General features: G+C 37.3%; 2 protein-coding genes across 2 annotated transcripts; one reads left to right on the top strand and one right to left on the bottom strand.

Annotated features, from left to right (window-relative positions):
- Window positions 1-9819: 9819 nt before the first annotated feature.
- On the top strand, window positions 9820-10647 carry LOC143575462 (uncharacterized). Its single transcript, XM_077059840.1, has one exon. The coding sequence runs from the start codon at window positions 9820-9822 to the stop codon at window positions 10645-10647; it is 828 nt and encodes a 275-aa protein (XP_076915955.1).
- A 4017-nt stretch (window positions 10648-14664) lies between these two features.
- Window positions 14665-16809, bottom strand: LOC143574668 (UDP-glycosyltransferase 73C25-like). The gene is made up of 2 exons (XM_077059241.1): window positions 16205-16809; window positions 14665-15592 (listed from the first exon to the last, which is right to left on the bottom strand). The coding sequence occupies exons 1-2, from the start codon at window positions 16782-16784 to the stop codon at window positions 14691-14693; spliced, it is 1482 nt and encodes a 493-aa protein (XP_076915356.1). The 5' UTR covers window positions 16785-16809; the 3' UTR covers window positions 14665-14690.
- Between the last annotated feature and the right edge of the window lie 2916 nt (window positions 16810-19725).

Below are 19725 nucleotides of genomic sequence, written 5' to 3'. Positions count from 1 at the left end.
GCAAAACCGGGTCCAGGGAGGTTCGAACCTGCGCCTAGACCGGTTCCCATGTCTTAACCAAGCATGCACCAGCCTGATGGCTAGTGCTTTAAGTTATGAATAACACTGGTTCGTATTATATTTAAGCATATACCCGAACAGTTCATCCCCAAATACAATATAAACCCTAGATCTTCAATCCACATTAATTGTTAATTGCTGATTCGAATAGAGTTAGGTTTAACGTTAGTGGATTAAAAAACGAACTAGATACACATTTCAATTACCATTTTGGGTGCCGAATTAAGGGAGAACGGCGGCTAGGGTTTGGGTTTTGAACTCGACCGCGAACAGGTCTAGGTGGCTGGATATGCTACAATTAAGTTAGGTTTTATGGTCGGAATATTGGGAGGATTTTGTGTGTGAGTTTAATTGTAAATTGGTCATGCATTTATAGTGTTTCAATACCAAGGTCAGCCGCGGGTTTATAATCGCTATTAGGTGTGAATTTTTGATTCGTTTCCCAATTTAGAGTGTCGGTGTGTGTGATTTTGATTAATCAAAGATTTGGTGAAATCAATTTCTTAATTATGCCCAAAAATTAAGGTCCAAGAAAGGTTTTGAGTGTCGGCCAAAAGAGATGGAGGGAAGAAGAAGAAACAAATTTTTTTATTATTATAATTTTTGAAAAATATTTGTAGACTGGTATTTGAGCTTTAGAGATGGGTGCAAAAGGGGATTAAAGTTAGTTTTGAGTGTCGGCCAAAAGAGATGGAGGGAAGAAGAAGAAATAGATTTTTTTATTATTATAATTTTTGAAAAATATTTGCAGATTGGTACTTGAGCTTTAGAGATGGGCGCAAAAGGGGATTAAAGTTAGTTTAGGGGTTGTTTTTGTAATTCTTTGATAGCTTAATAATAAATATATAAAAGAATTAATTAACTAAAGGAAATATTTTATTGATAATTCACCCGAACACGAACCAGGTCGAGTAATGTTTACAATTGCAAGAAAAACGGAAAACCGAAATGTTACACACATGCGTGATACCACTTAAATAGTACATATATAAGCCATTCATTGTACAAAATAATTTATTTTTTTAATTTTTGCATTAAACTACATATAATAAATAACAAATCATGTTAATAGCCTAAAATTGTAAAATTTTCACATACGCATTCGTGATTCCACCTACACAAAATACATGACTATGTATTTGTAGATAATACATAAATTTGTGTAGGCAATATATAATATTTAACCCGATCATTTGAAGAAATATGATTGAAGATGTTATAGTATTTGATTAAAATTATATTTGTTTAACATTAGTTTGATTAATAACATCAATTCAAAAATAACAATTAAATAATTAGTTAGTAATAATAACAAATAAATGCTATTAATGACTTAAGTTTTACTTTGAAAAGTCTAAAAAACAAATACCAAACTACCTTTCTTCGTTAAAATATTGGTAGATTAATATTTTTATAATTACAAGTTTGCCACAACTTTTCTAATCCATTAATTACACATAATCAATGGTCCAGATTGATTTCTCGCACTTCTCGCTGTAACTTGACTTCTCGCATGAACCATCCCATATATATATATATATATATATATATATATATATATATATATATATATCTTAATTTTTTTTATCTAAGAATAGATGTAATATGTAATTGGATTTTGCTATGCAAAAATACAAATTTAAGAGCTAAACATCTATTATAAATAAAGACTGACATTTTTATCAACTTAACCTAAACATACCTACACATGTGTTGGTAAACATATAAATTGAAAAAATAAACATATCAACAAATAAGTTTAATGGCTTTTTTTTTAATCACATATCAGAAAATAGACATTTCTATGTAAGAATTAGACAAAATAGTAAAAGACGTCCTTTATGTTTAATCGTTTTTTTTTTCAATGGACGTCCTTTAGCAAAAGAAATGGCAGAAAACATACTTCATGTATCAAATCCCTTTCACGTTAAGTCCTTTGGTCCTAACCTAGTTAAATTTTTCCATTAAATCTGATCATGTGCAAGGCACATGAGGATAGTTTTGTAATTTTATAATTTATTTAATAATTAAAACTAAAAAATAAACACATATATAACACACTCTCTCTACTCCCTTTCTATAGGTCCTCTAGATGGATTTCACAACTTTACTCGGATCAAACCGTGTTGTTGGTTAGCGGAAATCATCAACAACACTCGGATCTCGGATCTTAGTTTGTAAAAATAAAAGAGAGAAAAAGGGAGAGGTTGGAAGATCGAAACTTTATTTCCAAAGGTTATGTTTCTTAGAGTTGTTTGGAGAAATGGGTAAAGTGACCTTTTTATAGAACGACATACACAATCCAAATAACAATATAGAATATTGGCCCTACACTTTCTCTCCCTTTGCCCTAATCATCTACTTCACACTCTTCATCTCATCTTCATACTCTCAACTCACCAACAATTTCAACCAGAAATCAAGCTCTACATACGATCAAATAATGTGTGACACCACCAATAAGCATATCAACTCTTCGACCACCGCCTCTTCTTGCATAACCTCCATCGCTCTCTGCCTATTCTTCCGACCACCGCTACAGCGCCAGACAGCCACCACCTACAACCACCTCTAATACACCACTCCGCCCACCATTTCCACCAACTATAACCACCAAATCCAAATTCGAGCATATCGGATCTGAAATTCTGAACCAACCCACCACCAAACCGACCACAAAATCTGCGTCTTCATCCCCTCTCTTCCCGCTTTAGATCAACAGGTCACCTCTTCAACGATTTCAGCTATGAATAACGCTGCTAATGTTCAACGGAAGTCAATTGGGGTGGTTTCTCAACCAAAAGATGTTGTAATTTGGTCTAATTTATGGATTACGACGCCGATGTGGTTTAGGGCATCAGATTTTAAAACGCTTTTATTAGCACCATCTTTTTTAGGTGCCTATGTTGTTTCAGATCTAGGTTTCAGGTTGCTAGATCGGTGGTGGTGACGGTGCCGGAAAAACAAGAGGGGGCTGGGTCTTTCAAATATACAACATGGATTCTGTTGGTACATAGATGTCAGTAGTTCATATGTATAAAGTCTGTAATCGAGTCTGTAATATTGTTTATGTAATTGTTTGTGTAACAGCGAAGTTGTTGACAAGTTCGCTTAGGCGAACTTGTTAACCAAGCGAAGTTGTTGACAAGTTCGCCTAGGCGAACTTGTTCAACGAGCGAAGTTATAGACAACTTCGCCTGAGGCGAAGTTGTCGTGTATTTAAGTAACCTACGGGTTACTGTTTAGGGTTCGGTTTTTTAGAGAGTTTGTTTCAGAGTTCGTGATAGCTGTGATCATTTCACGTGTCAAGTGTCTGTAATAGACGTGGTTCGAGTTATAATATAACGTGGTTTCGTTTGTATCGTGTGTTCGTGTTTTACGTATTCTACGCTCGTATCTACCCACGCAGGGATTCCGCACCTGTGTAGATAGCGATATCCCGTGTACGATCTGTCCAGGAACCTACAAGTGGTATCAGAGCCTTAGGCTCTTATGCTATGGTTCGAGATCTGCGTTTTGGTGTTTCTGGCACGTTTCTGTGCGTTTCTGGCCGAACAGCGCCGTAGGCGAAGTTATTGTTCATCAGGCGAAGTTGCCGTCACTGTTCGTAGGGTTTCAGCGAAGATATAAAGTCTGGCGAAGTTATGAACAGGCGAAGTTATGGCCAGGCGAAGTTATGAACAGGCGAAGTTATGGCCGGGCGAAGTTATGAACAGGCGAAGTTATGGCCAGGCGAAGTTATGAACAGGCGAAGTTAGCAGCCAGGCGAAGTTATGGCCAGGCGAAGTTAGCAGCCAGGTGAAGTTAAAAAAAAAAAAAAAAAAATTGTTTGGAGTTTTCGTCTGTATGGCCAGGTGTACACGATTATTGTGAGACCAGAGATGCTGTTCCGTCAACGAGTGATCTTGTTATCTCTTGGTCTTACGTGTGAACAAATACGTGTCAACTCTGGATTTGGAGTTGAGGTTGTGAATGGGATATTGTTTGAAACTGGATATTGACACATATTCGGGTGTTTGTGGGCAATGAAATTGTTGTTGTTCGAGGTTGACCAATTGAAGAAAGTCAAATTCAACTGAAGGTTTTTGTCATTACTGAATGGCGGTCAGAGCATATTATTTATGTTATTTTCAAGGCGTTCGAGAATTGGATCCTGAAACGTGATGCTTATTTATTAGAGTGAAAATTCTGGAACAAGTTGGATGTAATCGGGAACTAAAGTGTTTATGTTCTTGATCGTTATCCCTGGTGATTGAAGATGCTTCGGATTAATTAATGGTCATGTGTTAGATTCTGTCATGGTGGTTTTGTGATGAAATTGATCACTTGATGTTGAGTAGTTGAAGATTAAACCTTATCGTATGCCGACGAGTTGGTGAAGTTGTGGAGGAAGCCCAACTTCACGTGTTGGTGAAGTCAGATGGACTCACGTGATTGGTTGAGATGATCTATTGGCACGAGGATGCATGCATTTCAAAGACCTCAATCGTTATAGTCGGAGAAGCTTACACTGAAGGGGAGATCTGATATGGAAGACGCTGGGTGACTGGTAGATTTGTGAAGCTACAGGACAGTTTCAGACACGGCTAGTTGAAGAGCAAACAGAAGATCATCAGTTAAGAGGGAGTCTGTTGGTGCATGTTTTGTAACAGATGATCTTTTGTGTTTGTTAGAATTGAGAGCAACGGTCAAAGGGGAGACTGTTGGTGCATTTTGTGACCGTCGCTATGCAATTCAGACCAGCGGAACGCCACAGGCGAAGTTAGCACAACTTCGCCTTAGGCGAAGTTAGAACAACTTCGCCAACGGCGAAGTTGTAACAACTTCTGCCTTAGGCGAAGTTATCACAACTTCGCCATAGGCGAAGTTATGAACAACTTCGCCTACTGGCCCAAGCCCAAGCCCGAGAAGATGTTTTGTCTATATATATGTGTGTCTTGTTTAGGTTTTGTATCCAGAAATTAGTGTACTGTGTGTTACAGTTTATTTGTCTAGAGAGTAAAAGAGAGGAAGTGTCGTGAGAGACAACCTGAGCTAGAGCTCACCTCGGGTCGGACGTGTTTCTGTTTATGTTACGGTATGTAACGTATTTTGAATATTATATAAGAATCTGCAGATTTGTTTATCTCGTTTTTGTATTTGTTCGTGTATTTGTTCGTGTACGTGTTTATGTTCTTCATCTTGTACACCATTAACGAGTCTAGGAGGATTCCGCACTCCTAGACCTCGTGCGGATCTCGTATCGATCGGCGACGTCCTCTGGGGGACCCACAGATTCTGGCAATGCAATGTAGTTGGACTCTCATGTCGATCCGAACGAATCATCCTTTCCACGGAGGCAAATCTTTTCCTGTTAGGTAAAATCTTGGTTTATTTAATTATCAGGGACTCCCAAGCGCACGAATTTTCAAATGGAAAACCAAAGGCTTGTTATTCAACAGTATAACATGACTTATATGCGCGTGTCAACCAATGGATATATTTCCATTTTTTTAATAAAAAAGGTTCCCATTCTAATTCTAACTAAGGATTCTTGTGGTTCCGGAGGATCCAGCTACAGGAGAACCAGGAACGGAGAGCTTTCCCCCCTTTTCCGCCGACTCTTTGGCCTTAAGAACGCTGGTTTTAAGAATGGATCTACTGCTGGATAGATACCTTTGGCGGCTAATCCTCTTGATAGTACGGTAGTAGCATCTAAATGTGCAAATGTCGTAGCAGGAGCAGGGTCGGAAACTTGGAGATGGAAGTCTTCTTTCGTTTCTCGACAGTGAAGTAAGACCAAGCTCATGAGCTTATTATCTCAGGTCGGAACAAGTTGATAGGATCCCCCTTTTTTCGTCCTCATGCCGCCGGTGTGGTGACATGGGGACGAAAAAAGGAAAGAGAGGGAAAACCTTATATTCCCTGAGGAGGTTCTACCCCGTGGAAACGCTCTTTAATGGAACTTTAGCTTTAGCTGGTCGTGACCAAGAAACCACCGGTTTCGCTTGGTGGGCCGGGAATGCCCGGCTTATCAATTTATCCGGTAAACTACTAGGGGCTCATGTAGCCCGGCAGTAACATAGCAAGTTTAGAGAGAGAGAGAGAGAAGGATTAGTTGGATTTTTTGCTTATTGCCGTTAGAAGATCCGTTGGAGTATTTTGAATAAAGCTGAATTTGTCTTGCACGTGGGAGGAAGGGTTCTCCAGTCTTCCTATTATTTAGCCTAGTCTTTATCTATTTTAGTTATTTAATTTGTTTCCTTTTTTATGCATTATATTTGTTATTTCTTTGGCGTATTAATAGCCTATTGGCTTCTTTAATCGAATTAATCTTTTCATTCAGAAATACTTCAACTTTGATATCCAATTACAATAATTGGTATCAGAGCATAATATCCTTTGTTCACAAAAAGAAATTGTAGCAGAAATGAGTACCGAGAAACTGAAAGTACCTGTGTTCGATGGCCATTACGAACACTGGAGCGAGATGATGGAGAACTTGCTGCGTGCAAAGCAACTGTGGAACCTCGTTGATCCAGGAATCATTGAACTGGATGTTGGAATCGCTCTTTCAAATAGAGATGATCAAATAAACTGGTTCCTGGAACCGAACCGGTGGAACCGAACCGGACCCGAACCGGTTCCTACCCGTTTTTTGTAGGAACCGGACCCTATCTGATTCAACCCGATGATCCGTGACCGGTTCTTGCATTTCTGAGTGGGGGCGGGTAGGAACCGGAACCGAACCGGAACCGGTTCTGGAACCGAACCATCCGGAACCGGTTCCTAACCGGTTCTAGCCGTTGGATCGAGTATAGCCGTTGGAAATCGTTTTTTTTTGCCGTTTTTTGACAGTTGGGGTCAAAAATAGCCGTTTTTTGGCTCCCCCAAGCACCCCACTACTAGTATAAATAGGTATTTGGTGTTATGGGTTCATCACAACACTCAAAACGCAAACCCGAACGCAAAAAAATACAAAAAAACGCTATTACAACGTTTTGAGTTCTCTAATCTCTTGTTTTCTCTTCTTCTATATTCATATTTGTTGTTATGGCTGCCTCACAATCATCGGTTGGTCAAGGTTCCAACGCCGAACCAAGTTTCGTTCATATTTTACCTCATAATCGTAATTAAGAGATTTGGTGCAATTGGGATTTGGTTGAATTGAGTGACCATTCATTGAAGGCTCGGTGCAAGTTTTGTGGGGTTTATTTAAACCCACTTTCGAATTCAAATTTGAAGAAACACATCGAAAAACCGTATTGCAAGGCGTTGAAAAAGAACGTCGATTCGCAACAAAAGCAAATGGATAGTGAAGGCGGAATATTTACATACCAAATTGATCGAGTTCAAGATCGTATGGCGAAGTTTGTGATTCAAGAAGCTTTTCCGTTTAGCCACTTCGACAACCCTCGCTTAACCGCCATGATTCGAGATACGCTTCAACCACAATACACTCACGTAAGTCGTCATACTCTTAAACGTTATTGTTTAAAATTGTGGAAGAAGGCCAAAGAGGTACTAATTGCATATTTTGAAAATATAAATACGGGAATAAACTTAACTAGTGATGTTTGGTCGGCTCCACATGGTCTACCCGAATCTTATCTTTGTGTCACCGCTCATTGGGTAGACCCGTCATCGTGGGAAATGATGAAACGCACCATTGCTTTCGAACTCTTTGAGTATCCATATACGGGAGATAATTTGTTTGAAACTTTAGATTATGTTATAAAAACTTATAAACTAGAAAATAAAATATTTTCAATGGCATTTGATAACGCGTCGAATAATACATCGGCGGTTGATAAATTAAAATTAAAATATACGCCGATTTGCAATGGTGTATTTTTTCACTCAAGGTGTGTTGCACATATCATTAATTTAATCGTGCAAGACGGACTTGCTTTGGATGAGGTTACATCGGTTATAAACGATTTTAGACTAATGATACATGAAGTTTTTAAGAAAAGTAAAAAAAGACAAATGGAATATAGAAAATTTTGTAAAGATACGGGAAGAAAAGCTTTGGGAGCTAATTGGGATGTACCTCATCGATGGAATTCCACTTGCATAATGTTTCAAAGTGCTTTGGAACAAAGAGAAACTTTACAAATGTTTCATTCTAGTCTTGCCGAGAATGATTTGGCAATCCCCTTTTCAAATGAGAAATGGGAAATTATCAATGACTTATCGACTTTTCTTGAAGTTTTTAAAACATCAACTACGAAACTATCGGGAACGTATTATCCGACAAGTCCCTTGGTTCTTTCGGAGTTATTTTTAATGGTTAACAATCTTAAAGAATTTGAAAATAAAAGTCCAATGTTTTCAAACATCATATTACCAATGAAGTTTAAATTAAAAAAATACTTTTTTGAATTGCCACCGGTTTTTACTTGCGCCGCCGCTTTAAACCCAATGTTAAATGTTACAGGGGTTGAATGTGTGATAGACGAAATTTTTTCAGCCTTAGATATGCATGAAGTTGACCCAAACTTTTCAACAGAGGCAAAAAATTATTTTAACTTGAATTTTAAATTTATGTATGACTTTTATTTAAATAAATATGGGTCAAACATACACATGCCTATGCCGGGGGGGGTCTTCATCAAGTTCAAGTGCTACTAGAGTACGAGATCCCATGATTAGCCTTATGAACACCGTTCGCAACGTAACGGCTAAAAAACAAAGGGGTAACACCCTTCAAGCGAACTAGGAAGGTATAGTGCAAATGATTACTCTACCGGTTTATCCGAAGAGGAATATGGCACTTTTGATGTTTTGGCTTGGTGGAAGGTAAAGGAAACCGAGTTTCCGATTCTTGCCACCATGGCCCGTGATTTACTAACCGTCCAAGCTTCTACGGTAGCTTCGGAATCCGCTTTTTCTCTTAGTGGCAGGGTAATATCGGTGAGAAGAACAAGACTAAATTCGGAGTCGGTGGAGATGTGCATTTGCTTAAAGGATCACTTGGACTCAATCGATCGTATTCAACACGTAACCACTCTCGAAGATGAAACACCACTTGATGTTCGAGTGCACGACGAACAAGAAGGCATTTCTACAAGTAATTCCGAGGAAGAAGTTGTCGCTCAATAATTACGACGAACAAGAAGGCTTTTCTAGAAATAATATGTCACAACTTTATATTTATAAGTTTAATGTTTTGTTAGTTTGTTTTTGAAGATTTTAAAACATGTAACCTTTTTTTTTTGAACTTCTTAAAGTAAATAAAATGAATTTTATGTTAATTGTTTTTTTTATTTTTCATGTTATACAAATACGAATCGTAGTTTAGAATCCAAATCGCAAACGAAAAACGAAAAAAAAATAAAAATTTTTACACTGTAACCGGTTGGAATCGGTTACAGTACAGGAACCGGGTTAGGAACCGGTAAGAACCGGTTAGATAGGTTAGGGGTCCGAGGGTGGGAGAACCGGTTCGGTTCCCTAACCGGTTCGAGCCTGGAACCGGTTTAAAATGGGGTTTTGAATATAGGAACCGGTTAGGAACCGGTTCCGGTTCCTAGTCCCAAACCGTTTTGAACATCTCTACTTTCAAAAGCTCAAAGAAAGAAGTTAGAAGAATTGAGATCTAAAGACCTACAAGTGAAACATTACTTGTACCAAGCCATCAGTAGAACCACGTTTGAGCATATTCTAGACAGAAGTACCTCCAAAGCCATATGGGATTCAATGAAGAAGAGATTTGCTGGAACGAGAGGTTGAAGAAATCCATGTTGTAGAAACTGAGAAGAGACTGAGGTCCTTGAGATGAAGAATGATGAATCAATACCAGACTACTTTGGTAGGGTATTAACCGTGTCAAATCAAATGAGAAGTAATGGAGAGTCTATGACTGACGTGAAGATCGTGGAAAAGATCCTCAGGACTCTCACTGAGAAATACATGTACATGGTTGTGTCCATTGAAGAATCCAAGAACATAGAAGAGATGACAGTTGATGAACTACAAAGCACTCTTGTAGTTCATGAACGAAAATTTAAGAAAGTTGAAAAGGAAGATGAGCATATGTTGAAGATGGAGGATGGTGAGAACTCGAGTATGCGTAGTCGAGGTAGAGGTCGTGGAAGCCCAGGAGGAAGGGGTCGTGGACGTGGAAGACCCGCCTTCAACAAGGAGACAATAGAGTGTTATAAGTATCACCAGTTGGGACATTTTGCGTATGAATGTCCTGACTCCGAGGAAGCTAACTTTGCTGGCTTTGATGAGAATGAAGAGGTTATGCTGATTGCTGATGTAGAAGAAAAGAGCTTCATGACACAGTCAAATGACGAGAGTAAGAATCAATTCTGGTTTCTTGATTCTGGCTGCTCATATCATATGTGTGGTGTCCAAGAAAAGTTTGTGAATCTTGATCAAAAGTTTACCACTACTGTCAAACTTGGCAACAACACAAGAATGACAGTTGGTGGGAAGGGAAATGTAAAACTGATGCTGAATGGAGTTATGTTCGTCATCAATGATGTGTACTTTGTTCCAGATCTTAAAAATTGTCTGCTGAGTATAGGGAAATTACAGCAAAAGGGGTTGTCCTTTTTATTTCAAGATAATGCATGCAAAGTGTACCTACCATCCTGAAAAGGGGCTGATATTCCAAAGCATCATAAGTACCAACACAATGTTTCCTATCTGTGAGGATAAGAAGAACTATGTCACTCAAAGAACTGATGGTTGTAATTATACAAGTTATGAAGACATGGGTAAGTTTTGGCATGAACGATTAGGTCACATCAGCATAACCAACATGGAGCTGATTCAACAGAAGGAGATGGTTCGAGATCTACCTGTGTTTGATGTTGATAACTATGTATGTGATAGTTGTCGTGTTGGAAAGCAAAGAAGGGATGCTATCCCAAAGAAGAGCAAATGGCATGCTAAAGAAGTTCTTGAGTTAGTTCATTCTGATATATGTAGGCCTATCACACCTCACTCTTACACGGGAAAAAGGTACATATTAAGTTTCATTGATGATTTCAGTAGAAAGGCATGGGCTTACTTGTTAAGTGAAAAGTCTCAAGCTCTTGACAAGTTCAAAGAATTTAAAGTAAGAGTTGAAAAAGAAACTGGAAGGGTGATTAAATGCCTTAGAACAGATAGGGGGGGGGGGGGGGGGAGAGTACCTATCAAATGAATTTAATGAATTTTGTAAAGATAATGGGATCAAGAGGCAATTAACACTAGATTCACACCCCAACAAAATGGGGTTGCTGAGCGTGAAAACAGAAGTGTGATTGGTATGATTCACACTGCTAGCGTCCAAAAATATGCCTAAAGTGTTCTGGGCAGGGGCTGCGATGTGGAGTTTTTATGTTTTGAACAGACTTCCAAGTAAAGCTCATGTGAACAAGACTCCAGAATAGGAGGTTTGGAGTGGGTGCAAACCAACTGTAGATCACTTCAGGGTTTGGGGATCAATTGCTCATGTTCACATCCCAAAAGAAAGAAGAAAAAAGCTTGATGATAGGAGCTTCACTTGTGTTCTTACTAGTGTTAGCGAAGAGTCCAAAGCCTATCGTTTGGTTGATCCTCAAACCATGAAGGCTGTGATAAGTAGAGATGTTGTGTTTGAAGAACAAAAGGCCTGGGATTGGAGTACTGTTAAGGAAAAGGAAGCTGTTGAAGAAGAAATTACATGGGGAAATTACTCTATGATTGAAGAATGAACTAAAAATGATGTTAAAGATGTAGAAACCGATGAAAGTGTAGTTGTTGACAATGTTGGTGACCCTGGAACAAGTAATACAAACGTGAGGGAGGGTAGAATTAGAATACCTCCAAGCTATCTGCAAGATTATGTTACTGGAAATGATGAACTGCCAAATGATGAAGATGAATTAAATGCTATGGTGGAAGATCAGGATCCAGTTAAGTATGAAGAAGCTGTTAAACATGAGAAATGGAAGAAGGCTATGGATGTGGAAATTCAAGAAATTGAAAGGAATTAGACATGGGTTTTAGTTGAGCTGCCTAAGGGTGCTAAGTGCATAGGGGTAAAGTGGTTATTTAAAACCAAACTTAATGAGAAAGGAGAAGTAGAAAAACACAAAGCTAGATTGGTGGCACGTGGTTAAGGGCAAGAATATGGTGTCGATTACTCTGAGGTATATGCACCTGTGGCTAGGATGGATACTATTAGAATGATGATTGCAATTGCTGCTCAAAGAGGCTGGGACATCCACCAATTGGATGTCAAATCAGCTTTCCTACATGGAATCTTGCAAGAAGAAGTCTTTGTCCAGCAGCCACAAGGGTATGTTGTTAAGGGCAACGAGCACGTACAAAGTGTACAAGCTTAACAAAGCCTTGTATGGCCTAAAGCAGGCTCCTAGAGCTTGGTTCAGTCGCATTGAAACACATTTTTTGGTTGAAGGGTTCAAAACATGTAGATCGGAGCACACTTTGTTCATTAAGGAAGACTCAAAAGGTAAGAAACTATTTGTGAATATCTATGTAGATGATCTTATCTACACAGGTGATGATGAAGAAATGCTAAGTGAATTCAAGATATCAATGAAAAGAGAATTTGAGATGACTGATCTCAGGAAAATGAGGTATTTCTTAGGCATAGAAGTGATTCAAACTGCTGTTGGAATACACATTTCCCAAAGAAAGTATGCTCTAGAAATATTGTCTCGGTTCAAGATGGAGTGCAATGCTGTCGTGAATCCTATAGTGCCGGGATGTGAGTTGAAACAAGGTGAAGGTGATATTGTTGATGATGGTCTATTTAGACAAATTGTTGGATGTTTGATGTACATCACCACCACAAGACCAGATGTTTGATTTGTGGTTAGTTTAATAAGCAGGTTCATGTCAAAACCCACTGACGTTCATTTTGCAGCTGCCAAGAAGGTGTTAAGATATCTCAAGAGTACTTTAGATTATGAGATTTGGTATAAAAGAGGAGGAAAAGGAGAATTGAAGGTATTCACAGATAGTGACTTTGCAGGTGATTATGATGATAGAAAAAGCACCTCTGGTTACTTAATTCAATGGGATGGTGCTGCCATAAGTTGGTCCTCTAAGAAGCAAAGCATTGTGGCATCATCATCTACTGAAGCAGAATATGTTGCTGCAGCTGCTTGTGCGTGTCAAGTTGTTTAGGTTTGGGGTATCTTAGAAGAATTTGGCATTAAGATGGAAGGAAAAACAGTAATCCACTGTGACAACACTTCTACCATTAAGTTATTTAAAAATCCGGTGTTTTATGGGAGATGTAAACACATTGGTGTTCGATTTCATTTTCTTCGTGATCTAGTAAGTGAAGGAAGTATTGAGCTGGAGCATTGTGGGACACGAGAACAAGTTGCCGACATTTTGACAAAGCCCTTGCATAGAGAAGCTTTTCTGAAGTTGAGAGATCAGATGGGAGTATGCTCTTTTGCAGACAAACAAGGCAAGAAGAATCTGTCATGTTTGAGGGAGGGTTTGAAGGAGTAGTTGGATTTTTTGCTTAACGTCGTTAGTAGATCTATTGGAGTATTTTGAATAAAGCTGACTTTGTCTTGCATGTGGGAGGAAGGGTTCTCCAGTCTTCCTATTATTTAGCCTAGTCTTTATCTATTTTAGTTATTTAATTTGTTTCCTTTTTTATGCGTTATGTTTGTTATTTCTTTGGTGTATTAGTGTATTTATAGCCTGTTGGCTTCTTTAATCGAATTAAGCTTTTCATTCAGAAATACTTCAACTTTAATATCCAATTACAATAGAGAGAGAAAAGAACAAGGGATTTGTTGGGTGCCGAAAAAACAAAAAGGGTTGCCGGATATTAGATGAATAAGGTGGTGGTTGGTGAAGTTCGGTTGAATACTGCTATGGTGGATTATTGGTTCAAAAAGACATTCATATAAAATAATTAATTAATTAAGTTTATATTCTGTTTATTAAAAATACAATTCATTTACCCTTAAATTTTATTATAAATAAAATGATGAAACGAATAATATACCCTCATGTGCCCTTGCACATGATCAGAAAAATTTCATCTCTGATAGAGGCAAATTAAAAGACTTAACGTGAAAGAGATTTGAAACATGAAGTATGTTTTCTGTCATTTCTTTTGCTAAAGGACGTTTATTGAAAAAACGATCAAGCATAAATGACGTATTTTGCTATTTTGTCTAAGAATTAAAAGCTTTAACAAATACGAATCATTTGTAGAAAAAATTTACTGATTTAAGGTTTCTTCTCTCTTTTCTCACCAACTAATATAAATATATCATGATGAGCGCATGAAAGGTACACAAAATTTCTTTACTGTCAATTACGCTTTACTTGCACTTTCATTCTGCAAAATCAATATTAATTGATTCAAACGTTGAAGTGTGGCCACAAAATGATCTCTCTTCATGTGGAGAGGCTCACAACGGTTTCGCAAGAGCATCAGAAGTCAAACTAGGATTTAAATTCAAGACCTACGTGAAAGATAGCACCCCAACTTTGAATCGTGACAATATTTTCCTTTTCACCTTTTCTATTCAATAAAGTCTAGGTTTAAATATTTTATTTCTTGTTCTTCATCTAGGTTGAATTTTTAAGTTTGAACAGTTTTTACGACATCATTAGCAATCAATCAAGTATCATCACAGAAATATTCATAAATCACAAACAATTGCTCTTAGTTAGCCTACAAGACCCTTATTAGTGTGTAGCCTAATATCCTCAATAAACAAGTTCAAATTAAATTGAGATGAACCACCTTCTTCTATAGCTTTTTCAGCCATTTGTTTCAAACATTTAGCCTTTTCTCTTCTTTCTTCACCTTCTTCTCCTTCATCCATAACTATCTTTGCAGCTTTGCAAACATCCTCCCGTCTCACTTGCATCGCGCCACCGTCTTCTCCCTCTAAATGTATCACTCTTTTAGCCCCAACTGCGACACCAGTACCCAACACTTGTACAACCAATCTTTCATTCAAAAACTGATCAGCAAACTGTGGCCATGTGATCAATGGGACACCGGCACAAACCCCTTCAATAGTTGAGTTCCAACCACAATGCGTCAAAAACGCACCCACGGCTGGGTGTGATAGGATCAGAACTTGCGATGCCCACCCCCGAATCAAAACGCCCCTTCCTTTTACTCGGGATTCAAACCCGGTTTCATCTAACCATTTCTCTACCTCTTCTATTCTTGTTCCACCTTTCACAACCAAAATAAATGGGAATTTCGAGTTTTCTAACCCTAAAGCAAGTTCTATAAATTGTAGTGGTGTTAGCCATGTAAGGCTTCCTAAACATGCGTAGATTACACTCCTGTTATGCTGTGAATCGAGCCATTTCATGTATTCATGGTTGCTGACTGAATCTTTGCTTCCGCGTTGCGCTCTATCTAAATCGTTCTTGTTCGAATTCGAAAAAGGTCCAATAAACCAGACTCTACCTTGTTTTAGCTTCTTAAATTCATCGATGTACCTTTTTTCCATTTCATCAAAACTGTTAATAAGCGTCCCATATGCTCCTAACTCCACTGCTCTAATCTTCTCGCGTTCCAATAATATTTCCATCGCTCTAGCATTATTACCTGTATGGGTGTTCAATACTCTAATAACGCTTGAAAAACTTGAAATTTGATTCGAACTCGAACTCCAAGGTTTGAATTTGGTCTTAAAAAATTTGAATTCGGTTCAATTTGATTCGGATTCGATTTCAGTAATTGAATAAAAAAATTGATTTTCGAATAGATTTCCTTCGCTTCAAAATTCGAATTTAGATAATACATTTTCTTATTATATATAAGCCTTTTAAATTCTAAATACTAAAAATCGGAAGTTCATCATTATGATTGTAAATTTATAATGTTTTTGTCAATTGATAAGGACATGTAATTGGATGTTACCACTTATGTTTTGGATGTTGCAACTTTGACTTTTCTATTTGTTTATTATATTTGTATTTTTTTTGTGGTTAAAAAATTTCAAGTTTGTAGTAGATCTGTAGATCTGAAATTAGAATTAAAACAAATTATTATCTTGGCTAATCAAATACGAATGGAATTTGAATTGTTATTTCCAACTAGAATCAAATTCAAATCGAATATGTTGAATCTATTCTGTATTCGAACTGAATTCAAAGTTACCTTCAAAATTGTAAAATTCGAATATTTGAAATTCGATTCGTGGTACACTAAATTTACCTGGATTAAATAATCCGGGGAGTTGAGATTTCGTCATGTATATGGTATCCGGTAATCCAGGCAAGATAAGCGGGTCGGAATCAGCTAACGATTCATGAATCTTTGAAACACATAGATTGTGTGTGACTAACTGAGTAAAACAACTCATCCCATCAAAAATAACCCATGGAATCTGAAACTTTTTGGCAACTTCTTCCGTCCAAGTTACATGTTTGTCGGAAATGATGCAACTTGGTCTAGGTTTAAGCAAGTAAAACACGTCTTCAAGTGGTTTTTGAAGGGTGGCAAATGCATCGAAGAAGTTTTTGGTTAGATTAAACGTGGGTAGATCGTCCACACTTTCACATCCATCCGGTAACCCATATTCGGAGGCTGGGAGCTCGAGCTGGAGGATTTTAACCGGAAGGCCGGATGCTATGGCTCGGTGGAGGACCGTACCATACCGTTCAGCGTTTCGTGGAGTGATGAGGATCGTGACTGCCACGTTGTGTTGTGCTATGAGTTTAGCCATGTCCACCATTGGAATTAGGTGACCTGGGCTCATTAGAGGTGTGATAAGAAAGTGAAGACTAGAAGCCATTTGTGTATGTTACAAGCCTCTTGGTAAGTATTGTTTATTACTGCCAACTAACATGTATATATAAAAAAGTAGGCAAAGAAAATGGCCCGTGGGCAGCTGGACCTACAAGAAGCAAAAACAAATTCATTCTTCTTTAGGTTAAAAGAAAAAACCAAAAAACAGTTGCCAACAGTTCTTACCACTAATTTACTCCTTTTCTTTCTTTTTTTTCTCTTTGATATTAATTATCTTATAGATTATTAACCATGCATATTGATAAACGTATACTTTTATAGATTTTTTTATTAATAATAACAGATGTATTATGTAAATGAAATTAGAATTTTGCTAGATATAAATGCTATGTTTAATAGCGCTATCTATCTACTTAATAAAAAGACTACTCATTTATGCCGCTTGCCAATCTCATAGTCCTCCTCACATTTTTCAACCCATTTTCATATATAGTCATTATCTTTTAAGCCATTTCAATATATTAATTCAAGTTTATTTGTATTAAACGCAAATCCTAGCCGATTAATTTATTAACATTACTGGTGAAATAAGAAAACAACAAAATATGAAAATTGAAGTTGCATGCCTGTCAGAATAAAATTTTAAAGTCATAGTTAATTGTAAGTTAAAGAAAATAAAGGTGCATCATTGTCGAATAATTTGGATTTGTATGGTAATAAATTTCAAATTGTTTTTAACTGGGATTTGAGTAGCAGTGTATAATTTTTTTATTTTTCTTTTAGAGAAGATAGGTTTCAAATTTTGTTAAAATTTTCTCATATGCATTTGAACTCACAAAAATATGTATTTTATTAATTTTCTCCAAACATTTGGTATAAATATTGCACACACACACACACATATATAGAGGATGGATCATGAGAGAAGTGATATTATAGCGAGAAGTGAGAGAAGTCGATCTCAACCATTGATTATCTCTTATTTGTTCAACGCATTAATTCCTCTAATTACTCTTAAAATATTCTCCACATTAATTCTTGTAGAAAGTTACAAATTTGAATTATCTATTACCTACATATAAAAAATGTATATGTAGGTGAATTGTATTAAATTGATGTAACATTCGTTACTTTTCAAACCCGAAAACCCAACCCTTTTTAAAATTTTCGGTTTTGTTTATTAACATATATACATACATACATATATATATGTGTGTGTGTGTGTGTGTATAATATTCTCGACGATACACGATTATCGTTTGTCGTTTTCTATACGTTATGTTAAATTATAGAAACTCCGGGATTTAAAGCTTCAAAATATTTTTTTAAAAACGATCTTCAAACTAAGCGGGTATAATATAACAAAATTATCCAAGTATTTAAACCTTTTCTTTTACCTTTAATAGATTTATAAGTTCAGGGTTCAATTCGTAATTATATTTAAATCCTGTTTTAAAATTAATATGAAACTAGAGGGGCTTGTGTGTAAATTTGATATAAAATAACAATTTTTATAACAAAAACATCACCACCAGCCCTTGGATTCACGTTTTCACGGCACGGAGGTTCCGGCAACCGTTCGGCGAAGCCGCGGGTCTTCCGGCCGCATTTAACCCGTTAAACGCGTAAAATACTTCAATCAACGACTTGTAGCGGCCTTGGACCAAACCAGCGACCCTATTTAACATCAAATAACACGTCATAATTATCTAGCCGATGCGTTGGATCCGTAACTTCCGTAGTAAAAGTTAGTCCCATTTTGTATATTTAGTCTTTTGTATTGTTTAAGTTATATATTTGGGCCTACGGGTCATTTTGTATATTGTTGGGCCACGGTCCATTGTAAAGAAGCCCATTGGGCATTTGACATATCATACTTCTCATGCATGCTTCCCTATAAATAGGGAGCATGCCATGAGAAGCATGTTGTTGAAGTTTGATATACATAATAAAACCTTTTGCAAGATCTCTATTACTTTCTCTCTCTCTAACTTCTACTATCCGTGACTGAAAATAAACTCAAGATCCGAGACCTCTTGGTTGCTTAGTGTGATTTCCGCTAGCACTAAGTTAGGTTGATCCAAAGACGTTGTTTGATCGACCCGACTTGGGACCTACAATTGGTATCAGAGCTTCGGCTCACTAGTTGAGGGTTTTTGGATCACAACCTTGGGTTTTGATCTTGAAAAGAAGAAAATAAGTGTTCAAAGTGTTCTTAAAAAAAATACAAAAAGAATTGGCAACATCTTCATAAAATGTCTTAGAATGTGTTTGTGTTGAAAGTCATAAGTGTTAAAGGTGATATTACGGGTTCCAGGTTTATTGGTTTGATAAGGGATTCCTTTCGCTTCGCTTGGGATCCTTTCTCTTTGCTTAAGATCATTTCGCTTTGCTTGGGATTCCTTTTTCTTCACTTGAGATCATTTCGCTTTGCTTGGGATCCTTTCGCTTCGCTTGGGATCATTTCGCTTCGCTTGGGATTCCTTTTGCTTCGCTTGAGATCCTTTCGCTTCGCTTGGGATCCTTTTGCTTCGCTTGGGATCATTTCGCTTCGCTTGGGATCCTTTCGCTTCGCTTGAGGCTATTTAAGCGAAAAAGGTTAACTGTTTGGAAAATTAATTTCTTTTGAAGACTTACACCATGGCCAGTACTGATTCAGAGTTATTGAAGGGTTATTTGTTGTTAGAAAATCAAGTTGGAACTCCTCAGAAACCTCCTAAGTTTATGACCTTAGATGATAACTTCATTGATTTTAAATGGAGGTTCATGAACTTCATCTCATTAACTATCTCATTAACTGAAACTGATTTAATAAGATGTTTTGAAGTTGGTCCTTATGTTCCAATAACTCGCACTGATGCTGGAGAACAGCCTAAGGCACCAGAGAATTATGATCAAGATGATTTGGATAAATTAGCACAAGATAAGAAGGCATTTCTGTTGTTGACAGTCTGTCTGTCAAATGAAATCACAGAAACACTATGAGA

This window comes from Bidens hawaiensis, unplaced genomic scaffold, assembly GCF_021521415.1.
Source record: "Bidens hawaiensis isolate Kalapana, Puna unplaced genomic scaffold, B.hawaiensis_p1.1 tig00001412_1, whole genome shotgun sequence".
In the NCBI taxonomy this organism is placed as follows: domain Eukaryota; kingdom Viridiplantae; phylum Streptophyta; class Magnoliopsida; order Asterales; family Asteraceae; genus Bidens; species Bidens hawaiensis.
The sequence above is the reverse complement of the archived record's forward strand: the minus strand, read 5'-3'. Positions and strand labels throughout refer to the sequence as shown.